The sequence below is a fragment of the Crotalus tigris genome, unplaced genomic scaffold (assembly GCF_016545835.1).
Source record: "Crotalus tigris isolate CLP2741 ecotype Arizona unplaced genomic scaffold, ASM1654583v1 scf7180000021566.449902, whole genome shotgun sequence".
NCBI classification, from domain to species: domain Eukaryota; kingdom Metazoa; phylum Chordata; class Lepidosauria; order Squamata; family Viperidae; genus Crotalus; species Crotalus tigris.
The window spans coordinates 294,881-319,609 of record NW_024098568.1 but is presented as its reverse complement, the minus strand read 5'-3'; the positions used below and the strand labels follow the sequence as shown (position 1 = coordinate 319,609).

The 24,729-nt window shown below is 41.7% G+C and overlaps 1 protein-coding gene across 3 annotated transcripts; it reads right to left on the bottom strand.

Annotated features, from left to right (window-relative positions):
* Positions 1-787: 787 nt before the first annotated feature.
* On the bottom strand, positions 788-24,395 carry DDX52 (DExD-box helicase 52). Of its 3 annotated transcripts, XM_039318812.1 has the most exons (15): positions 24,239-24,395; positions 22,459-22,690; positions 21,208-21,347; positions 19,187-19,372; positions 17,715-17,858; positions 13,195-13,306; positions 13,037-13,109; positions 12,379-12,582; positions 10,351-10,441; positions 9,384-9,506; positions 8,494-8,644; positions 6,739-6,814; positions 5,115-5,186; positions 3,076-3,168; positions 788-1,234 (listed from the first exon to the last, which is right to left on the bottom strand). In XM_039318812.1, the coding sequence occupies exons 1-15, from the start codon at positions 24,323-24,325 to the stop codon at positions 1,153-1,155; spliced, it is 1,866 nt and encodes a 621-aa protein (XP_039174746.1). In that variant the 5' UTR covers positions 24,326-24,395; the 3' UTR covers positions 788-1,152. The 3 variants fall into 3 exon arrangements, with proteins under 3 accessions (XP_039174746.1, XP_039174748.1, XP_039174747.1); XM_039318814.1 differs by lacking the exon at positions 22,459-22,690 and having other exon boundaries at positions 24,239-24,363; XM_039318813.1 differs by lacking the exon at positions 24,239-24,395 and having other exon boundaries at positions 22,550-22,687.
* Positions 24,396-24,729: the final 334 nt, after the last annotated feature.

Genomic DNA, 24,729 nt, shown 5'->3' with positions numbered 1-24,729 from the left:
CTTTGGAGAATAGCTTGACTCCCTCTTCTTTGTGGCAGCCCCTAAGATATTGGAACACAGCTATCATGTCCCCCTTTGTCCTTCTCTTTGTTAAACTAGACATACCCAATACTTCACGTGATCTTGATTCTATCCCTGTTAATGCAGCCTAGCACTGTGTTGGCTTTTTTGGCAGCTGCAGTATACATTTATGTGACTGTCCATTCGGACTCCGAGATCCCTCTCAGTTACTACTATTGAGCAAGGTACCACCTATACCATACTTGTGCATTTGGTTTTTCTTGCCTAAATGTAGAACCTTACTTTTTTCACCATTGAATTTCATTTTTTTAGATAGGGCCCAATGTTTAAGTCTGTCAAGATCCTCCTGTATCTTAAGCCTGTCTTCTGGAGTGTTGGCTATTCCTACCAGCTTGGTTCCCAATCTATCCCGTTCCAAATCATTGATGAAGATGTTGAAGAGCACTGGGCCCAGAACAGAGCCCTGGGGCATCCCACTACATACTTCCCCCCATGTAGATGCGGTTCCATTGAGGACCACATGCTGAGTATGGCCGGTCAGCCAGCTACGGATCCATCTGGTGGTGATGCTGTCTAACCTACATTTTTCTATCTTATCAAGTAATAGGTTGTGGTCTACTTTATCAAATGTTTTACTAAAGTCCAAGTAAATTATATCCACAGCATTCCTCTGGTCCATTATAAGGACAACACAATTGTGTCTTATATTCCCATCATGGAATTGGTTACGTTCTAATATTTGATCTCCCATAATCAATGACAAAGATTAGTAGTAGAAGTTCTCCCTTTTATTGTGAGCTAAGAGTCATTTATCAGAAGAGGAGTCCTTTGCATCTGGAGTCCTTTCCGTACTGGAGATGACTGCATCTGGATATCTTTTGTGTGGTGTGACGCTTGTATTTGCATCATCACATTGTCACCAAAAAGGATGATCTGATATCAAGTTCATCCATAACCAGGGGCTGGGGGATAAGATAACCTGTAGCTAAAGGTACAATACAAAAAAGCAACTCGCATATATCAAAGAATCAAACATATATCAAAGTATTTGCCCATAAAAAAAGGGTTCCTCAGATTTATACTTCTTGCAAAGATCAAAGAATCCTTGTTTATTTCGACAAAGCAGCTGAATCAATTTTTTGGAGTTGCCTGTATCTGAGAATTGTTATTTCGGACTTCTTTGGAGTTCTTTTTCCTTTTCTGGACAAGGGTCCTATTAAAAATAAAAGGAACAAATAAGTTATAATGACCACAGCCAATTTTTGAAACTTTAAAACCAAACCAAAAGTTAATGACTGCTTAACTTTTTTGTAGTTGGATGTACTCATTTCAATAGGAATAATACTAAATTAAACCTGTATACCACCTGACTTCCAAGGACTCTGGGTGGCTTGTTTATAGCTGAAAACCCACAATCAGTGGGAGCAAACTACTTTGTATTCAGGTGGCTTGAAATTGACTTTCAAAAGGAATAATGGATCCTTGGAAATAAAGGTTGTCCTTTTTTTTAGCGACCACAATTGGGACAGGCAATTTGATCATTAAGCAAGATGTTTAATAAATGAAACCATGACTGCTTATGATCTCATTTCCATTTTCCTTCACTTTACAGACCTGCAAAGGTTATAAATGCAAGGATTGGTTGCGAAATTACTTTTTCATCAACTTTGTAACTCTGAACAGTCGCTAAATGAGGCAGTCACTAAATAAAGACCACCTGTACTACCTTGATTCAAAACTTTGAAAAATCACAGCCAGAAACAAACAAAGGCTATTCCCTGTATTCCATACAGCATAATTTAATTGTATTGTTTTTAATGCCACTTATAACACAGCAGCTTCCAGTGAAATATTAATACAAAGTAGAATAAACAGAACGAAGATACTGTGTTTATATGCTAATAAAGAAGGGAATGGGATGAAAAGCCTATTAAGAGCTATTTTTTTAAAAGCTAACTCAAAGAGTGACAGATTTATATAAAAACAGTCGCATCTATTGCTATGTTAATAAGATTTTTGACACACAGAAGTAGTATACTGTCTAAAGCTATTTGAGATGGTTCTGCTGAAGATACGCAGTCCTGTTTAAGCAGGGGGTTGGACTAGAACAGGGCTTTTCAACCTTTTCACCCATTTTGCCACTTTTAGGATATGGCAACATCCGAGTACCACCAGTCGCCTAGCAAAGTGTCAAAAACTTGATGACCAAAAAAGGAAAAAAGTGATAAAGTACAGGTAATCCTCAACTTACAATAGTTTGCCTAGTGACTGTTCAAAGTTACAATGGCTCTGAAAAAAGTGCTCCCAAGACACAGCCGAGAAAGACTACCTGGCCACACTCTTTCTCCTGTCCGAGGTTTTCATTGTTGTGAGCATTTCTGTTGAGGATTGGCAGCGGGGGGAGGGGGTGCTTGGTTTTTATTCCCCCCATCTGCTGGGTGGTTGGAGCAGGTTTTGGTCACTTCACACGATCCTGGGACACTGTGACCGTCATAAATACGAGTCAGTTGCCAAGCATCTGAATGTAAATCACAAGACCCTGGAGATGCTGCAACATTCCAGCTGATTGGTGCTTCTTCTGGGCTCAGCAGAAGCGCCAGGATCAGCGCCGAGCTCCAGCTGGAGCCTGGCACTGATCCTGGTGCTTCCGCTGAGCCCTGACAGCCCTGCAGCTCCAGCCATCTCTCACTCAGGCTTGTGCAATGCTGCCACCGGTTCAGCTCATTCCCCTCCCCCGCTACTTTTCTAGGATGGTCGCGTACCACCTGCCAGGTGCCAAAGTACCACAGGTGGTACCTGTACCACTGGTTGAAAAGCCCTGGACTAGAAGACCTCCAAGGTCCCTTTCAACTCTGTTATTCTGTTAAGGATCCACTGGGAAATGATTCATTCCTTAATGGGAAATTTACAAAATGGCAAATTGAAAGCACCCTACTCTTAGGTCTTTCTAGGAATGTTCTTAAAAATTGCTGGTGTTATTTCATTGGCTCCTATATTTACATCTATATGCAACACTTTTCAAAAAATCTTTTGGGCACAGGAGCATGTACTTACTTGTTTTTCTTGGCTGTCTTTTGTAAGAACTTAGGAGATGTAAGGATGTGTGCCCTTTCCAAGGGCTTCTTTATAAATTTTTTCTTTTGCTTGCTGAATATGACATTCAGGGCAGGGGGAAAAGAAAGGAAAAATAAAATAGAAAAAGTTCCTTAGCAAAGTTTACAGTTCAGTTTCCTTCCTTGCTCCCTTTCTTTTTCCTGTTCCTTATTGTGAACCTGAGCTGGCAAACTATCAAATCCACCAGAGAGCTAATCTGAACAGAACTCCTCATTCTGGTCTGGACAGTCAGTGCAAACCATAATTTGGTTATAGGAATACCTGACCCCTCCCCCCCAAAAAAGGGGAGGGAAGAGTGAAGGAGAAAGAGTGAAAGCATATGGCATGTTTCAGTCACCTTGAACTAGAAACAAGTGTGAAAATTCAGTTGCAAGAACACAAAATATATATGACTGGCACATATTGCACCAAATTGTAAGCAGCCTCTCCATTTCACTCATTCAATTTCTAAAAGAAGGCAGAGGGTGGGGGTGGGAGGAACCCCGGAAACTAAAAAGAGAAAAATAATATTTATTTAATTTAGGAAAGGAAATTGGGGAGAATTCAAAATAAAATAACTAAATAAAAGACACCTTGAGCTGGGACCATATTTGTAATTTTGAGAACATGTGGTAAGTATCCTCAAAAAAAGGCATGGCTTAGAAGATTTGCTTAATGTGATATAATAGACGGATGGATGGATGGAAAGATTGATTGATTTATATAGCTGCCCATCTCACAAGAAGTTATTCTGGGCTACAAAGTTATAAAATAATAAAACATATAAGAACAATCATTATTTAAAAAGTTTTAAAAGCATATCAGAGAATAAATTAGTAAGAAAGCAACCTCAAGATCTCACTGGTTAGTCACAAAGAGCCCATTTACCGGAATTAGCCTCCACCAGGCCCAGCATGACTCTACCATCCCAAACATTTAGCGTAGGTCTCATTCCTGACAACTATATGTAGTCCTCGACTTACAACCATTCATTTAGTGACCATTTGAAGTTAAAATGGCACTGAAAAAAGGGACTTATGACCATTTTTCACACTTAGGATCACTGCAGCATCCCCATGGTCACATGATCAAAATTTGGATGCTTGGGAACTAAGATAGATAACCTTTATTGTTATTTTTTTTTTTTACTGTGGGCACGTTGGCACACATTACAAATGAAATTTAGTTGCTGGCTCTCAAAGTGTACACATACCTAACACACATTTAAACATGCTATACACAACTGGCTCATATTTATGAGGGTTGCAGTGTTCCGGGATCCTGTGACTACTTTTTGCAACTTTCTGACAAGCAAAGTCAATGGAGAAGCCAGATTCACATAACGACCGTGTGATTCACTTAACAATTGCAGTGATTCACTTAACAACCATGGCAAGAAAGGTCATAAAATGGGGCAAAACTCCTTTAACAAATGTCTCGTTTATCAACATGAATTTTGGGCTCAACTGTGGTCATAAATCGAGGACTAACTGTAAAAAGTGATGCTCCTGGAGCTTGTTTTGTAGCATGCCACTTCCTATTTTGTTTATTTTATTTTTTAAAAAATCATTAAAAAGATCATAAGGAATGGGAAATCTGGAAGACATTAAGCAGGGTTTCTGAGGACTCTGATCGGTGCCTTAGACCTGGCTCTTATTATGCAGTTGGGATGCAGCTGGCGGCTTTTGTCCCCATCATTTTTTTGGGACTATACCCTTGGGAATCCCCCATAGAGGGCTAGCACAGCAAAGCATTATCTCTGAAATAAATATGTAAAGCAACAATCAGGCACTCAGGCCCTTTTTTTCTTAACGCTGGCAAATCTCCCTGCCTGCTTGTTATCAAGGGTCAAAAGTGGCATGCCCAGAGCACCAGTTTGATCTTAACTTCAGCAGTGATCAGGAGAGAGCTGATGTGATTTCAAGCAATTAGAAACACCCAGAACACTATATTCTTCCTGTCTTAGTTTTTCCATTCACCTTGACCCCCAAACAGCATACCTCTGCAGTTTGCGGAAGTGTTTTATGTAATCCGGCACAGGACAACCAGCTCTCTGAATAACGGAGGCTATGCTAAAAGAAAACAAGGGATGAAAGGCAGGAGGAAAAAAGGAGTGAGAAAAAGCTAAAGCTGACCATTCCTAGCTTATTTTCTAAAGTTTCAGGATCAAGCGCTCATCTGCGCTCCTGCCAATGCAGAGGTAAGGGATGGGCAATCTGGGCCCAAACTGTCTTAATAGCTTCTCAAGTACGATATCCCATTCCAAAAATCACTCCTCTGTGGACATGCTAGAAGCCAGGTGACTGAGAGCTCTAGTCTCGCCTAGGCATGAAGGCCAATTAGGTGACCTTGGGCCAATCACCAGGAGACTGTGAGTTTTAGCCCAGTCTTAGGCATGAAAGCTGCCCGGGTGATTTTGGGCCTATCACCAGGAGACTGGGAATTCTAGTCTGGCCTTAGGCATGAAAGCTGACAGTATTTTGGGCCTATCACCAGGAGACTGGGAGTTCTAGTCTGGCCTTAGGCATGAAAGCTGACTGGGTATTTTGGGCCATCACCAGGAGACTGGGAGTTCTAGTCTGGCCTTAGGCATGAAAGCTGCCCAGGTGATTTTGGGCCTATTACCAAAAAACTGGGAGTTCTAGTCTGGCCTTAGGCATGAAAGCTGACTGGGTATTTTGGGCCTATCACCAGGAGACTGGGAATTCTAGTCTGGTCTTAGGCATGAAAGCTACCCTGGTGATTTTGGGCCTATCACCAGGAGACTGGGAGTTCTAGTCTGGCCTTAGGCATGGAAGCAGGCTAAACGACTTTGGGCCATCCCACTTTACAGGGTTTTTGTTATGGGGAAAATAGGGGGAGGAAGGAGCACTGTGTGTGTCTGCTGCCTCGAGTTATTTATAAAAAAATAACAAAGGTGGGAAATAAATAATGAGAGAAGCAACTTAGAACTAAGGAGAAACTTCCTGACAGTTAGAACAATTAACCAGTGGAACAATCTGCCTCCGGAAGCGGTGAATGCTCCAACACTGGAAGTTTTTAAGAAGAGACTGGACAGCCATTTGTCTGAAATGGTGTAGGGTTCCTGCCTGAGTAGGGGGTTGGACTTGATGACCTCCAAGGTCCCTTCCAACTTTATTATTACTATTATTATTATTATTATTATCGATCATCGCACAGTCAGCCAGATGTTCAGACTGGATTTGGCATTTTGTCTACCTATCGAGTCCTTACCCAGGACCTGGGATAGGCATATGTGGATGTTTGATGGTATTACAGATATCGTCGCAGGATGGAAGCAGTTCCTAATAAGGCTGCCTTTTGCAATTGACTAATAGCGAATTTGTCAATGCCAAATTATTATTATTATTATTATTATTATTATTATTATTATTATTATTATTATTATTATTATTCTTATTATTATTATTATTATTATTATATAAGCCAAGATACGGAGTCTGCTGCAATGCAGCTCACAGTCAGTGGGTCAAGGCCTTTGGCCATTTTGATAGCAGACCAGGAAGATGGAGGAGGAAATATTGCCATTCTTGAAGGCTTGACTTGCTCGACAATGATCAAGCTCACGAACAAGGTAAACGAAGCCCTGAATGGAAGAGGTACCTTCGCAGTAATGGCTTGTCATCTTCAGTAAAAAAGGTAATTGCTTTTCCTGTGTGGCCCGCCCTCCCTGTGCGACCTGTTGCAAGAGAGAACAGCGTTTAGGCTACGTAGCAGTAAAGGGGGAGCTCCTGAAGACAGAGACAGGAGCCAGATGAGCAGGCGGTTTCAAAGACATTTCCAAAAGTGAGATCTCCATAATTCAGACTGTTAATACAAACCAGAGACCTTTGTCTGCTGCTGAAAGGATCCTTACTAGGTCTGATCCAATCAGAGATCTATCATCGATATAGTTATCCATTGTTGTGCGCCACTCACCATCAACTTGGTGAGATGGACAGCTTTATAGATTTTATACATACATACATACATACATGCATACATGCATACATACATACATACAGAGAGAGCCCATGATTTCAGCCATATTCCACAATTAGATCCCAAGAGAACATTTCAAGCTGTGAAAGTGTTGCAAACTTTTTCAACTTTCAATTTTCGTTTCTCAAGACGAAAAAGAAATGCAGCATCTTCAGAGCTAAGCAATGAATTAAAGCAGTTAAGCATTCTTGACTGCTGTGAAAATCTTAATAAATCAGTACTTTCTCCTTAAATGGAATTTTTCTTTCTTTCTTTCTTTCTTTCTTTCTTTCTTTCTTTCTTTCTTTCTTTCTTTCTTTCTTTCTTTCTTTCTTTCTTTCTTTCTTTCTTTCCTTCCTTCCTTTCTCTCTTTCTTCCCTTCCTTTTCTTTTTCTTTCCTTTCCTCCTCTCCCCTTCCCCCCCATCCTTTCCAGATTTAGAAGGTTTCCCAACTCAAACAATGTTACTCTGGACAGCATCCAACATTAACACACAATAACAACAAGAAAAGGGCCATAATCATTTACCAGAAAGAAATTTTGCCTCATGCCCAAAAAAAATGGTGTTTACTAAAATGCCAAATCTAATCTGGTACAACTGGATTTTCTTGTTTTTCTTTGAAGATGTTTCGTTTCTCATCCAACAAGCTTCTTTGGCTCTGACTGGATAGTGGTGAAATAAATCCTTCCATTCCCCACCATCCAGTCAGAGCCGAAGAAGCTTCTTGCAGGAGAAGCGAAACCTCTTCAAAGAAAAACAAGAAAGTCCAGTTGCCTCCTGAAAAAGCATCTTTGGGACAACCATGACCTGGATGACTGAGAATCTCCATAGACAACTGTCTAAGTGTGACACATTCAAATAAATGTAGGGCAGTTCCAGTTTGCAATGACTTCCTTTTAGATCTCTTGAGCTTTTCTGTTTGTTCCCTCTCTTTCTCTCCTCCTCTTATTCTTTTTTCTGAAGATAAAATTATGATCTTGACCAATAAGGATGCAACTGAAGACTGATTTGTTGCCCTTCAAATATGTAATCCAGTACAGGTAGTCCTTAACTTACGACCACAGTTGAGCCCAAAATTTCTGTTGCTAAATGAGACATTTGTTTAAGTGAATTTTATCCCAATTCCTCAATTTCCCTATTGTTTCTTCCTTGTATTTTATATTTAAACTTTAATGAATTTTTTTTTTTTTTAAAGAAAGGAATTGGATACAATGGCAGGACTTTCCAAGCAGTGATTGCTCTTGTCTCTTTTTTTTTTTTTTTTTGATAAAAATCATGCAGGTTATTTCCTGTGAGTCTCAGCTGTGAAAAGCCTGGCTTGCATTCTCCTGCTCCCCCCGACTCAATAGCTGAAATGATAAAAATGCTCTTATTTAAAACGCAGAACCTCAAACTCACCTATCCGGTGGATATATTCCACGGCACTGCTGGGGAAGTCAAAATTGATAACCATGTTCACTCCTTTGAAGTCGATCCCTCGAGCCAGCAAAGCAGTGCAAATAAGGATCCAGACCTTCCCAGCTCTGAAACTGTGGACTACGTTATCTCTCTAGGGAGAGGGGAGGGAGACAAATCCTCACCTAAGTCATGATTAAATACCTGCAGAAGCAACTTCTCTTCCGCCAAAATTCAGAACACGCCCTCTTGAAGGCAGCCAGTTAGCAAAACTTTCCAAAAAGCAAGAACCAGGAAAGAAAAAAAAAAGACTAAGCAGGAACTAACAATGGATGGAAACTACTCAAGAGCAGAACCAACTAGAACAGTGTTTCTCAACCTTGACAATTTTAAGAACTCCCAGAATTCCACAGCCAGCAATGCTGGCTGTGGAATTCTGGGAGTTGAAGTCCACATGCCTTAAAATTGTCAAGGTTGAGAAACACTGAACTAGAACCATGGAGAAATTTCCTGAGAGTGAGAACAATCAATAAGTGGGATGGCTCATTGGAAGCTTTTAAGAAGAAACTAGACAGCTACATTTCTGGAATGATATAGGGCAGGGGTAGGCAACCTTGGCTCTTTTATGACTCGTGGACTTCAACTCCCAGAATTCCTGAGCCAGCCACGCTGAGGGGAAAGGGAGAGGTTTCCATGCTGAGCCATGCTGGCTCAGGAATTCTGGGAGTTGAAGTCCACGAGTCAAAAAAGAGCCAAGGTTGCCTACCCCTGGTATAGGGTCTCCTGCTTCAGCAGGGGGTTGGACTAGAAGGACTCCAAGGTCCCTTCCAACTTTGATATTGTGTTAACTAACTTATAAAATGTTCTTCCATACCCCCAAAAGCCTCTCCCACCTGTTGTTGGGTCCTCTCTGCATGAATGACGTCCACATTGATGCCTTCGTAAACAAGCTCATGAAATAGCTCTTTAGCCCGTTCAATAGATTGGACAAACACCAAGACTGGAGGTCTGAAGCCCTGTAACAGAGGAGAAAGAAGAAAAAGAGAGCCAAGGTGAGGTGACAGTCCAGACAGGAAGTACTGCAATGCTGTGACTGTCAGCTGGTCTAGTCAATTCACTCTTCAGATTCAGAAAGTACTCTTAAGTCTACATCAGGGGTCTTCAAACTTGGTCCTTTTATGACTTGTGGACTTCAACTCCCAGAATTCCTCAGCCAGCGTTCCTGGCTGAGGAATTCTGGGAGTTAAAGTCCACAAGTCATAAAAGGGCCAAGTTTGAAGACCCCTGGTCTACATCAACACAATCACATAACATTCAAGGTGTTCTGAAATAAGTCCAATTGAGTCTTAAAATGTTGGGCCCATTGGTTTGGGACCTATCCGAGGAAAACAAATCTGTCTAAACCTTGTAGAGACATTGGCGGTCAATAGAGACAAGCTTTCCCCAATCTGATGCAGAAAGGGAGGGAAAGAAAAAAGAGGGGACGGGCTGGCGAAGGAAGGGAGGACGGGAAGGCAGAGGAGGAAGAAGGGAAGAAGCACTGATTTGCTCATAGGCTGCTATCCCATGAGACAAATAATCATAGCTTATTGATATGAAAATGGTTGGTTGTGAATTTGAGGCCTGCATTTTTTCTCCATTCCTCTCCTTCCTTCCTTCTTTTCAATATGAAGGTATCTTTAAGAAAGAGTATTCTCACTTAGCATTTCAAGTGAATTATATATCTCTAACAGTTTCTACCTTCCTCTTCTAAAACATCTGCATCCCTCAAGATGCGTTTATTCTGCTTTAAGAACATACCAGGTTGATTCAGCGCAGAAAACTGCCCAACAGACAGACTCGAGATGAAAACAAAATTACCTTTTTCACAAGATCTCTCATAGCTAACAATTTTCCTGTCTCTGATCCAACAAATAAGAGCTCTTGATCCACCGTCTCGACTGCAGCATTTCTGAAGCAAAAAGTAAAGGTACTGAAGACAGCTCAGACTTAACAAACATTTTTTTTTAGATGAACTCCCATATAAACAATCTTTCTACATTTGCCTTGTGTCATTCAGGAAGTGTTACAAGGGGTCCAGAAAACATCTTTCCTCAAAATGTCCTAAAGGTGCTTTTCAAAAGGCAAACTGGACTTTCTTGGGGTTTTTTTTTCTTTGAATAAGTTTTGCTTCTCATCCAGGAGGCTTCTTCAATTCACACTGCTTCTCGGATGAGAAGCAAAACATTTTAAAGGAAAAATATCAACATGAAAAAGATCTCTTTGGTCTTTTTATTTTTTTTCTTAGTTTATTTTTTTCTTTCAAATGGCACGAAAACATGGTTTATCTCAATGTGTTTATTGATGGTTGATTTGTCTGAATGCCAGTGTCATCGCTGCTAACAACGGATGTTTTTGCATTGGCAACAGATGGAGATGCAACCATTTTCTTCTTTTGCTTTTGCTCAGAGTTAGAACTAGATGATGCTGGGGGCAGGAATGTGCATGAGAGTTTAGCTAGATCAGTGGTTCTCAACCTTTTTAATGCCGCGATCCCCAACCGGTCGTAAGTCGAGGACTACTCAACCGGTCGTAAGTCGAGGACTACTCAACTGGTGCAGCACCGTTTGCAGAATGGGACTTTTGGCGAGCTCAGCAGGGCAGAGACAGCCTGGACAATTCCTATTGGCTTTTGGAAGCCAATAGAATTAGACTCTATTCAAGAGAGTCTATTCTATTGGCTTTCAAAAGCCAATAGAATAAAAGGGAGTAGCACAGCTAAGGAAAAGGGGGGAAAAATGGCGGACTGCGTTGTTTGGCGACCCTCGTGAAATGGTCGTTCGACCCCAAATGGGGTCCCGACCCACAGGTTGAGAACCACTGAGCTAGATAGACATAACATTACTGAACCTAGTCTGAGAAACAAGGTTATTGAAATAAGAGATGATAAAGAATTAGCCAGGCTGGAGAGCTGGAGGGGAAGACCGCATTTCAAACAAATTGGGGAATGTGATTTATGACTGTTAATTGGGGGAGGGAATTGTGCTTTGATACTATGTGCTCAGGGGAGGAGAACTCAGTTTTTGGCTTCGGCTATGTTAGTGCTGATGCTATGCTACTCAAATAAAGATTCTTTAAGGTAAACAATGCCTCGAAGTTCTTTGAAGAGTTTCATCTGTCAGAACCATGACAGCCAGGCTTCCGAGAATTCTCTAACATTTTTGGATTTAGCTTGGAAAAGGACAGGGGTCCCCAACCCCCAGTCCGTGGACTGGTACTGGGCTGCGCAAACAAGTGAAGCCCCATCCGCGGGATGCAGGCACGCCCCCTCTGGTCCATGGAAAAACCTCTCTCCATAGAAACGGTCCCTGGTGCCTAAAAGCTGGGGGCCGCTAGCGTAGGATGTTCAGTTTCCTAGTTCAAAGTATGATTGAGTCTGTCCATGTGTTGCGAGATTAAGGAGAACACCAAAGACTTCACAAAATGAAGTTTAGTGAGCAGAGTTCACAGAATAAGAAGCAGCTCAGCATCAGCAGCCACTTAGAATAACCTTGCTCCCCTTCTGTATGTGGGAATGACCTTGGGAGACAGGTGGGATACTGCAGCCTAAACAACCATCTGATAGATGAAATTTGAGTCCAAAGGACTTTGTATATCAAAAGTCAAGCAGCTGCTTCAGCTTAGCTAAAAAACTGCTTGTCTCTTCAGCAGGGCAAGCAACAGCAATGGAAACTGCCCAGAGTAGGAAGAGGAGCAATGGAACTCCATGGGAAGAATTTGATTCCAGAGCAGGAAGTGAATGGGCAAGTGACTTCCCTTCCAGTAGAGAAAAGGCAAGGAGAATGAATCATCTGCCGAGAGCAATACACCCTCAATCAGGGAGAGCCAATCTTTAATCCCAACACTCACCTTGCTCCGATGGATACAGATATGATATTGTCCAGGTTGAGTTTACACCACTGCTCTACGTCATGCGCGAATGTTGCACTGAACATGGCTCTCTTGACAACGTGGGAGGAACATGCCAAGAAGATGGTAGCCAGCTGGTCTCGGAATCCTGTCTTCCCATCTTCAAACAATTTGTCTGACTCATCCACCACCAGCCATTCAACTCTAGGGCAGAAAAGATAAGGCTGCAATTAGGAGGTGCTACATAGACAGTAAAATCACATCACTGCTCACTGCCACATTCTAGATGGCCTTATTAAGGCTGGTGAGCAAATATCAGAACAAAAGGGTATGGATATTTAATGATTTGCTAATTGATATATAGTTGACTTTTCTTATAAGCGCCTCTGTGATGAACACTGTTTCTCCTACATGCTTCTTCACAACCACCCTTCTTTTCTGCTACCAGCTAGCAAAATTATGCAAACTCTATGGACATTTACTTTATGTATATATTATAAATTTTAATTGGCATGGGATTTTTTGGGATCAACATCTTTAGACAAAATTAAATCTACAAATAGCACAAACACCGCAGGCCCATCCTTTAGCAACTGTCACCAAATATAGGCATACATTTAAAAAATGGGGGTTGGTGGGTGTTTCTATTCCTTTTTACCTGGTCAGATCAATGGCTGGGGGGTCTTGTTTCAGCAGATAGATAAGTCGGTTTGGAGTAGTCACCAAAATATCTGTAGAAAAAGCAACAGTTAAGAACAGCTAGAAAAAAGCAAGGAGATGGAGTTGAATACGGATCCCTATTCATTCCTACTTTACCAAATTTCTGAGAAGATTTTGGCCCAAATTTCTTTGCTGTTTCAGCAGCTTTGTGAATCAAATGTATCCTGAAGCTGATACCCTCAGACAACTTAAGTAGCTCTCTGTGGGTCTAAAAGGGAGAGAAATGAGACACATATTTATTACAGCTGAAATACAGATTTAAATATCGGAAGGGTCACTGTTATTTTCAGAAGAAGAAGAAGAAAAGAAAAGAAATACACCGGGGACCATCATAATGGAAGAGAAGGAAATGGAAGACTTTTGCAGCGTACTGGTATATTGACCAAAGACTATTAAAATGGTGGTCCACTTTGATTTGCTACGTTACCTGGAGGATAGTCATTGAGGATGTACATGTGGACCTCGCTTAATGACTGTCTGTTCAAGGTAACAACGGATTTTTAAAAAAGCTACATATGACCTGTCCTCAAAGTTATGACTGCTGCAACCCCACCTTGCAGTCACATTTTCGCTTTTCAGGCACTTGGCAATTGGCTCGCATTTACAACTGGATGCAGTGAGCTGCAGTCACATAACTGTGATTTGCAATGATTTTTTTTGCCATTTTCCAGCAGAAACTGTCAAAAAACGCCACTTATCAGATATGCTGGATTCAATTAACCATCACGATTAATTTAATGACTGCCATGACTTTCTTAATGACCTTCATAAAAAAAAGAGTCCTAAATTTGACTCAGGTCGTGTGGGCTCCTGCTTAACGACTTATGACCGAAATTCTGGGCTCAATAGTGGTAGTAAGCTGAGGACTATCTGTACCCTTCCCACCCCAGCAGTATATCTGCCCATCATGGGGGATGCCGCGGGAGAGGCATGCTCTAAGTTCCATTTGCAAGAGTGCCATTTGGCGAGGGCCAAGAGCAGAGCCATTTCTGGCAGCTGCCCTTTGAGGCCTGATTCCCTCAACCCTGCTAGCCTTTTGCAAAGCATTAAAAATCTGGTTTTGCCATCAAGCCCGGGGCCCTGAGGGTATGGGTAAGCCTGTTTCTTGATCGTGGTTGAGTTAACTGAGATGGTCTTGGCTGCTGTATTATTTTATGTTATCTCTGTTGTTGGTTTTTTAAACATTGGTTGCTTGTTTTATTATATCGTTATTCTGTTTTTCAGCTGTTAGCCATCAGGCCTATGAGATGGGCATCCATACAAATCCATGAAATAAATAAACAAGGCCAAGGTGGCTTACATGGGGGCGTGCCTGGCTGAGGAATTCTGGGAGTTGAAGTCCACAAGTCATAAAAGGGCCAAGTTTGAAGACCCCTGTGTTAAATTTATACTCCACTAACAGTACTTGGGAGACTACTGCAATCTGATCTGACTCTGGGCAACAAATTAACAAAAGACAAGCGGTAACCACCATGCACTAAAGCAACTTCCACAAACTTTGTACAGCTAAAAAAATAAATCCTCCCCAAATAGGGGAAGATTCTCTCGAGCTTTTTGACTGGAGCAGTGGTTCTCAACCTGTGAGTCGGGACCCCATTTGGGGTCGAACGACCATTTCACGGGGGTCGTCAAACAAGGCTGTCCGCCATTTTTCCCCCCTTTTCTTTGGCCACACCCCTGGCACCCGGTGATGTATAAGTGGTTGGGGGTCACCACAACATGGGGAACTGTATTATGGGGTCGCGGCATTAGAAAGGTTGAGAACCACTGGACTGGAGGCTAAACACTAAACTCTCTCCTTCCTTTTTTTCTTTACCGCTACTATTCTGTGGTATAGGTTGGGTAAAGAATGACTGGGCTAACTCCCCCCCCCCCATCTGAGAGAAGCTCTGTGCCTGAGAATAGCCATTAACCTGGGCCTTCCTGCTTCTAGACCAGGGGTCTCCAACCCTGGCCACTCTAAGTTAATTTGTGGACTTCAACTCCCAGAAGTCAAGCTATTCTCCAAAGTGCCTAAAGGCAGGAGAAGAAGCCACAGATGGAAACTAAGCAAGGAGAGAAGCAACCTAGAACTAAGGAGAAACTTCCTGACAGTTAGAACAATTAACCAGTGGAACAACCTGCCTCCAGAAGCGGTGAATGCTCCAACACTGGAAATTTTTAAGAAGAGACTGGACAGCCATTTGTCCGAAATGGTATAGGGTTTCTTGCCTGAGCAGGAGGTTGGACTAGATGACCTCCAAGGTCCCTTCCATCATCATCATCATTTCCTCAGCCAGCCATGCTGATTGAGGAATTCTGGGGGTTGAAGTCCATAAGTCTTAAAGTTGCTAAGTTTGGAGACCCCTGTCCTTGACTAACACCTTCATCCATACTTATTGTGCTTTGCTTGAACAGCCTGCTGCCTGTTTGAACATAGAGTCTTGGACTTCAAGAGAGCTAATTTCAATAAACTTAGAGAGAGCTTGGGAAGGATTGCATGGATGAGAATCCTCAAGGGGAAAACAACTCAAGAAGCTTGGGAAATTTTGAAAAATGAGATAATAAAAGCACAGTCTAGCACAATACCAACAAAGAGGAAAAATAACAGCTCTCAAAAGAAACCAGCATGGCTGCATAAAGAACTCTCTGACAAATTGAAAGATAAAAAGGACAAGTATAGAAAGTGGAAAGAGGGGAACATAACTAAGTCAGAATATCAGCAAATAGCCCGAGCCTGCAAAGATGAAGTGAAGAAAGCCAAGGCTCAAAATGAACTAAGGCTTGCGACCAAAGTCAAAAATAACAAAAAAAGCTTCTTTCAACATGTAAAAAACAAGAAAAAAGTGAAGGAAATGATTGGTCCATTAGTGGGTGGAAGTGGCAAGAAGGTGACAAGCAACAGGGAGAAAGCAGAACTATTTAACTCATTTTTTGCATCTGTCTTTACACAAAGGGAAAAAACAGACCAACCTATCAAAAATAGTGCCATAAAAAACAAAACAGAAACACAAGTTAAGATAGGCAAGAAAATGGTTAGGGAGCACCTGTCCAGCCTAGATGAGTTCAAATCGCCAGGACCAGATGGATTACACCCCAGAGTTCTCAAGGAACTGGCAGATGTGATATCGGAGCCACTGAACTATATTTTTCAAAGATCCTGGAACACAGGGGAATTACCAGAGGACTGGAAAAGAGCTGATGTAGTTCCCATCCTCAAAAAAGGAAAAAAAATGGATCCAGGAAATTACAGACCTATCAGCCTGACCTCAATACCTGGGAAGATCCTGGAAAAGATAATCAAACAACGAATCAACGAACACCTAGAGGCAAACAAAGTCATTACTAAAAGCCAACATGGGTTTGTCAAAAATAGATCATGCCAGACAAATCTTATTGCATTCTTTGACCAAGTGACAAAATTAGTGGATCAGAGGAATGCTGTGGACATAATTTACTTGGACTTCAGTAAGGCATTTGATAAAGTAGATCACAACCTACTACTTGACAAGATAGAAAAATGTGGGGTAGACAGAACCACCACCAGATGGATCCGTAGCTGGCTGACCGGCCGTACTCAGCGAGTGGTCCTCAATGGAACTGCATCTATATGGAGGGAAGTGTGTAGTGGGGTGCCCCAGGGCTCTGTTCTGGGCCCAGTACTCTTCAACATCTTCATCAACGATTTGGATGAAGGGATAGATGGGGAACTCATCAAATTTGCAGACGACACCAAGCTGGCAGGAATAGCCAACACTCCAGAAGACAGGCTTCAGATACAGAAGGATCTGGACAGACTTGAACACTGGGCACTAACTAACAAAATGAAATTCAATGGTGAAAAAAGCAAGGTTCTACATTTAGGCAAGAAAAACCAAATGCACAAGTACAGCATAGGTGGCACCATGCTCAATAGTAGTAACTGTGAGAGGGACCTCGGAGTCCTAGTAGACAATCACCTAAATATGAGCCAGCAGTGTGCTGCAGCTGCCAAAAAGGCCAACACAGTGCTAGGCTGCATTAACAGAGGGATAGAATCAAGATCACGTGAAGTATTAATACCACTCTTCAATGCCTTGGTAAGGCCACACTTGGAATACTGCATCCAGTTTTGGTCACCACGATGTAAAAAAGATGTTGAGACTCTAGAAAGAGTACAGAGAAGAGCAACAAAGATGATTAGGGGACTGGAGGCTAAAACATATAAGGAACGGTTGCTAGAATTGGGTATGTCTAGTTTAACGAAGAGAAGGACAAGGGGGGACATGATAGCAGTATTCCAATATCTCAGGGGCTGCCATAAAGAAGAGGGAATTAAGCTATTTTCCAAAGCACCTGAAGGCAGGACAAGAAGCAACGGGTGGAAACTAATCAAGGAGAGAAGCAACCTAGAACTAAGGAGAAACTTCCTGACAGTGAGAACAATTCAATCAGTGGAACAGCTTGCCTCCAGAAGCAGTAAATGCTCCAACACTGGAAGTTTTTAAGAAGAGACTGGACAGCCATTTGTCCGAAATGGTGTAGGGTTTCCTGCCCGAGCAGGGGGTTGGACTAGATGACCTCCAAGGTCCCCTCCAACGTTACTACTATTATTATTATATCTTTAAGCCAAATTTAGAAGATGAAAGCCACCTTACCTGACTAGCGAGTTCCCGCGTGGGCGAGAGCACAAGAGCTCTGAAACCTTTATTCATCGGTTGCTTGAGGTGGGTTAAAATGGGGATGCTAAAAGCCAATGTCTTCCCTGAGCCAGTGGGAGCACAAGCCAGGAGCTCACGACCCTGGGATGCAAAAGGAAAAGCAACACGGTTCAGCTGAACACAAACAACATATAGGTCAGGGTTCTTCAACTTGGCCCTTTTATGACTTGTGGACTTCAACTCCCAGAATTTCTCAACCAGCGTGTCTGGCTGAGGAATTCTGGGAGTTGAAGTCCACAAGTCATGAAAGGGCCATGTTTGAAGACCCCTGATATAGGTGCACCAAAACTGGCAAAGGGGCGGGGGAGACAAAGCAGGCAGATGAATTTCAGTTCTGCAGGCTGGTAAGCGCTTCTAACACCCTGAGGGCACCAAGCAATTGTAGCAATTATGCCAATCGTCCTGAAATCAGTCCTGCTTGGTGGACCCCCATCAATCCTTCCACTAGAAACGCAGCAGTGAGATATTTATTATAGCTACGTTTGCTCAGAGGCAGCTACTGCACTGCACAGGTAGTCCTTGACTTATGACATTTAGTGACTGCTCAAAGATACAACAGCACTGAAAAAAAATGATTTACGACCATTTTTCGCAGTTACGACCTTTGAAGCACCCCTATGATCATGTGATCAAAACTGAGATGCTTGGCAGCTGGTTCATACTTATGACGACTGCAATGTCCCGGGTCTCACGTGATCCCCTTTTGCGCCCTTCTGACAAGCAAACTCAATAGGGAAGCCAGATTCACTTAACCGCCGGGCTACTAGCTTAACAAATGCAATGATTCACTTAACAACTGTGGCAAGGAAAGTCACAAAATGGGGCAAAACTCACTTAACGAATGTTTCACTTAGCCACATAAATGTTGGGCTCAATTATAGTCATACCTTGAGGACTACCTGTACAGGTAAGCCTTGACTTACAACCTTTTGTTGAGGGACTGTTCGAAGTCATAATGGCATTCAAAAAAAGTGACTTATGACTGCTCCTCACACTTATGACTGTCTCAGCATCCTCACTGTCACATAATCAAAATCTGGGTGGGTATTTATAACAGCTGCAGCATCCTGGCATCCCATAATCACCATGTGTGACCTTTCCAGCCAGCTTCTGACAAGCAAAGTCAATGGGTGAAACCCGATTCGCTTAATGCCTATGCGATTCACTTAACAATTGCATTGATTTGCTTAACAACCATGACCACAAAATGATTGTAAAATCAGGTGTGACTCACTTAACTATCACCCTGGAAATTCTGGTCCCAACTGTGGTCGTACGTCAAGGACTACCTGTAGAAGTACATGTGTGTATGGGCATACATGAGCACAATTCCTCTTTCATAGCCTAAAGCGTGTCACGGCAACAACATCACCATTTTCCTCTCTGAGGGAAATATAAGTGGGACACACGTGAAGCATGACGGGAATAGCTTGCATCTGAATTGGGGTGGGGATCTGGAATCCAGCAGCTTCAATATTCTGCATAATCTTAGGATGGATTTTATATTCTCTTCCGAGTTCTTCAAACGAAGCAAATGGGTCTGGGAGATCCGTCCCTTGAATGTAGATTTTGTGCTTATTTCTGAAATGATTTATCTGGGAAAAGGTAAGAGCAAGGTTAAATTGTATCTACATGTAATTTACATATTAAATATCAGTATCTCAGATGAAAACTTCATCTCCGTTTCAACTGAGTGCCTTGTTGAAGCACAAGGTTTATTAAATTATAGATTTCCTGTTCTAATAAAGATGGCTTATCTTTAATAAACATCTTTAACATCAGACATTTTAACTCATTAATTGGTCAAGAGGGACTAGAATCATTGAATTGTGGACTTGGAAAGTATGTGAAGGATCATCTAGTCCAGGGGTAGGCAACCTTGGCTCTTTTATGACTTGTGGACTTCAACTCCCAGAATTCCTGAGCCAGCCATGCTGAGGAGAAAGGGAGAGGTTTCCATGCTGAGCCATGTTGGCTCAGGAATTCTGGGAGTTGAAGTCCATGAGTCATAAAAGAGCCAAGGTTGCCTACCCCGGATCTAGTCCAACCCTCTGATATCAATAGAGGAGAATATCTGTAGCTCAGGATTGAAATGTGGGGACCTTGATGCTTGCTGAACTTGGCTTTCTGGCAAATGTTTCATTACCAAACTGGATAACATCATCAGTCGCCAGTACTCCCTTTTTCGGTAATGAAGGTCTGCGAGAAAACAACCAAGCTCAGAGTATAATAATTACATTTATTTATATATATATTTATTTATGAGACTTATATACCGCTTTAAGTGCAAGCACTCTCTAAGCGGTGTACACCAGTAAGCAATGTATATATATATATATATTTACATTGCCCCCAACAATCTGGGTCCTCATTTTACCTACCCCGGAAGGATGGAAGGCTGAGTCAACCTTGAGCTGGTGAGATTTGAACCGCTGACCTGCTGAACACAGTCAGCTAAAGTGGCCTGCAGTACTGCACTCTAACTCCTGCGCCACCTCCGCTCATTATAATTACATTATAATAATTACATTTTAATCTTATACATCACGGAGGTCCTCAAAGTTTCAGGTTGACTTAGGCAAAGCAGGAGTGCAATCCAAATTGGCTCCATGCTTTGCTTGTTGTTTTGTCTGAGGAAAATTTTGGTGGAGGGCTGCATGCAATTTAGTAACCTCCATACATTTGCCAATCTCTATATAATTTTGAATGTTGCTCACTGTGTATGTATGAGTGAGCCAGATAATCATCATAAATTAAAAAGTAGTCATAACCTCAAAGGTCAATCAGGGCTCTCAAGTGGCTATTAAGGCCATCTTTGAAAATACTTAGGAGGCTACAATATAATAAATATTAAAAATTTTTATAGCTTTTGTACCTCCATAACCCAAATCTTTTTAAGTGAAATATATCTCAATCTTTTTTTAAAAAAAAATAAAACTAAACCAACCAATACAGGTAGTCCTTGACTTACAGTTCATTTAGTGACTGTTCAAAGTTACAACAGCACTGGAAAAAGTGACTTATGACCTTTTTTTTCACTTATGACCTTTGTAGCATCCCCATAATCATGTGATCAAAATTCAGATGCTTGGCAAGTGGTTCATACTTATGATCTGTTGCTGTGTCCCAAGGTCATGTGATCACCTTTTGTGACCTTTTGACAAGCAAAATCAGTGGCGGAAACCAGATTCACTTAACCGGGTTATTAAATTATCAACTGCAGTGATTCGCTTAACAACTGTGGCAGGAAAGGTTGTAAAATGGGGCAAAACTCACTTAACAAATGTCTCACTTAGCAACCGAAACTTTGGGCTCAATTGTGGTCATAAGTCAAGAACTACCTGTATATTATTTTGAAAAAATAGCATGCCTCTTTCTTCATTCATTGATCATTTATTTTTAGAGAACATGCCAAAGAGAAGCAACTCACCTTTTGTTGTCTAACTTGTTTTAATTTCTCTGCTTTGGGTTCCTTTTTACCTTTGTTTTTTGGAATGTCAAGTTTTGCCTCTAGAGTGGACATCCATAATATACCATCATTTTCAGTACCAGGAATTATAGCAACTGTTTCTGAAAGATACAAGAACATCATCATGTAAACCAGTGGTTCTCAGCCTGTGGTCCGTGGATCCCTGGGGGGCTGCGATGCTGTCACAGGGGGTCCGTGAAGACTTAAAGAAATGTTATGATTTAAATGTTAAGTCTTGGGGGTCCGTGGCCACAAAAGGTATTCAAAGGGGGTCTGTGGCGAACAAAAGGTTGAGAACCACTGATCTAAACCTCAAACAAGAATAAAACTAATTTGTTGTAATGGCCACCATTTAAGATATTTTATAATAGCCTTCGCAACCTGGGCTGCTTCAAGTACATTGGACCACAACGCACATTGCTTCAAAAGTAATGGGAACTGAATTTCATTTTATACCCATTGTACATTTTAGAGGATCCAATTTGAATTGGTCACCAGGACTACAGGTTTAGTCTTTCGAGTTTTCAGACTCGTGCTTGAGCCCACCCTCAGAGAATTTCTCTCTAGCAGTGTGTGAGCTTTGCGGTGTTGTGTGTGTGGTTTTTATATGGTGCCTATTGTGTGTGGCTTTTTAGATGTTGATTGGGGTATTGATGGCTGGCTATTAAGTCATTGGCTGTTGTTTCCTTTTGTTACCAAGCCCTAAGTACTTGATAAAACATATACCACATGTGTATGGGTATGCATGTGTAAGATCAATTTTGGGATGAATGGCGTAGGCCAGGGGTAGGCAACCTTGGCCCTTTTATGACACATGGACTTCAACTCCCAGAATTCCTGAGCCAGCCATGCGGGGGAGAAAGGGAGAGGTTTCCATGCTGAGCCATGCTGGCTCAGGAAGTCTGGGAATTGAAGTCCACGAGTCATAAAAGAGCCAAGGTTGCCTACCCCTGGCCTAGGTGATGGTTCTAGCTCCATGAAAATGTGTAATCTGTATGTTCCAGTCAAATTTTACATAGACATTTATATAAAATAGAACTGTAACCACTTTTCGTGCAAAGTAAAGATCCGAGACACGTAGGTCAAAACTGTAATAAAACAAAGTGAAAAGTATCAAGATACCAAGAAACAACTACAACTTTCATGCAACTCAAAGAAAATCAACAACAATTTCATGTGTTTCAAGTTAATGGGTAGCCAGCCCTTCATTACCCTGGCCTTTTTTCTTTTTTTTCCTCCCTTTGGTACTTTGTTCATCTCCTTTTCTCTTCTTTGCAGATTGTGTTTCCTGTGGTATGGCTACCTCTTCAAGGGGCAAATCAGACAGTTCCAATGTTTTGGTTTGAGCTTCATGGAGTTCATTTTCCTTTGTTTTCTTTCCAAAAAAATCAAGAGATCCAAGAATCTCTGATGTCCCAGTTGCTTCTTCTTTAGTTCTCAGTACCTGAAATTATATAAAACCACATAGTTTCTTCAGTGTAAAACAGGGGTCTTCAAACCTGGCCCTTTTATGACTTGTGGACTTCAACTCCCAGAATTCCTCAGCCAGGCAAATTTGAAGACCCTTGGTGTAAAACTAGCATGAGTCCTTAATTGCAGTTTCCACTTGTCTGCTATATTCCCAGAGAGAATTAAGGACCAATAATATGCATAGGCAAAACAAAACAAAAATTAATAGCAATTTTTGATCAATTAGCACTGGCCTATTTTATCCCTCTTACAGGGTTATGTTGTATTTGCATGTGTCTGTTTGCCCTAGCTGGATTCTTTTACATTTAAACTTACACTCACATTAACAAAATACAATTACTGTGTCACAAAGCATACTATCCCCAAACAAACTATTCATATAAATGAAACAATGCAGGAGCTGAACCACTTTTTTTCCAAATCTCTTTCAGTCCAATCTAAAATATGAAAGTCTAGCCACCCTGAGCTCTTTGGAGTTAAGAATTCCTATCCAACAGCAGACTGGAAATTTAGCAATAGATCTAAGGATTTATACATTTATCCTCAACTTATAATAATTCATTTAGTGACTGTTCAAAGTTACAATGGCACTGAAAAAAGTGACTTATGAACGTTTTTCACACGTACAACCATTGCAGCATCCCCATGGTCCTGTGATCAAAATTTGGATGCTTGGCAATTGGCATGTATTTAAGATGGTTGCAGTGTCCCGGGGTCACATCATCATGTTTTGCGACCTTCTGAACAAAGTCAATGAGAAAATCAAATTCACTTAACAACCATGTTATTAACTTAACAATTGCAGTGATTCACAAAGAAAAGTCATAAAATGGAAACAAGAAAGGTCATAAAATGGAACAAAATTCACTTAAAAACTGCCTCGCTTAGCAACAGAAATATTGGGCTCAATTGTGTTCGCAAGTCGAGGATTACCTTTATTACATTTTTCTCTCCCGTGAAAAACAGAGATGGCCAATAACAAAACCCCCAGCACTCCTGACAATGGCATATAGATGCAAATTAACATTCACACACATATAAATTATGAGTAATCCTCTAAAGTCTCTTCTGCATATCCAGTCTCTGCCTCAGACTAGCCCTGTGTTTCTCAGCCTTGGCAAGTTTAAGACAAGTGGGACTTCAACTCCCAGAATTCCCCAGCCAGCATGGCCTGCTGGGGAATTCTGGGAGTTGAAGTCCCACTTGTCTTAAACTTGCCACGGTTGAGTAATACTGGACTATCCTACTTCACAGGGTTGTTGGGAATATTTTAGAATTTTTTTTTTTAAAAATCCCATTTTGTTGCAAATACAACATTTCCTCTTAGGAAAAAGTAGTTTTCAAATAATGATCATAGCAGCAAAAATGGTTTCTGAGGCGAGTGCGGTCCATGCATTTCGGACTCCACTCCAATCAATGGGCCGCAGGCGGAATTTTCAGTTTTACCATCCCCTCAGCCTCCCTCGCTCAACCATGCCATGGACGTCCGCCCAACAGCGAAGACGTGGCCTCCGTTCCTCACCCCGAAACGCTCCGCGTCCCGCCTGAACCGCCTCACGTCGAATTTGGCTCCAGTTCCGAGTTTCCGGAAAAGGTGGTGGGCATCCATGCCGCTTGTCTTTCCCCTCCCGGCCTGCACCGCGCGGCTGCACTCGTGTTGCCCGGCAACCAGGAACTCGAAGGACCAATTGGAAGAGGAAGCGACGCGGAAAACCAGTCATAGAGAGGGTGGGAGAGAGAGTCACCCTTTCTAATAGGCTTCCGTCCTTCTTAGGCTTAGAGATAATCAAGGCGGTTTAAGACTTCCGGTTTTCATTGGAAGGTCTTAAACAAATATTTTGCCGGGTAATCCTATGCAGGCACGCACTTATGGATGGAATTTAATGGATTTATTCCCAATAAGAAAGTAGATAAGGTAGCGTTTCTCAATTTCAGCATCCTTAAAATGTGTGGACTTTTAACTCCCAGAATTCCCTAGTCACCCTATGGTTGGCTAGGGAATTCTGGGGGTTA

What these genes read in the sequence shown, in the direction of transcription:
- DDX52 (XM_039318812.1), bottom strand. Translation starts at nt 24,325, where the DNA reads ATGGATGCCCACCACCTTTTCCGGAAACTCGGAACTGGAGCCAAATTC. An exon ending in GGAATATATCCACCGGATAG is followed by an intron (nt 6,815 to 8,493) that starts GTGAGTTTGAGG and finishes CTCTTGCAACAG; the next exon opens with GTCGCACAGGGAGGGCGGGC. An exon ending in GACAAGCCATTACTGCGAAG is followed by an intron (nt 5,187 to 6,738) that starts GTACCTCTTCCA and finishes GTTTTCTTTTAG; the next exon opens with CATAGCCTCCGTTATTCAGA.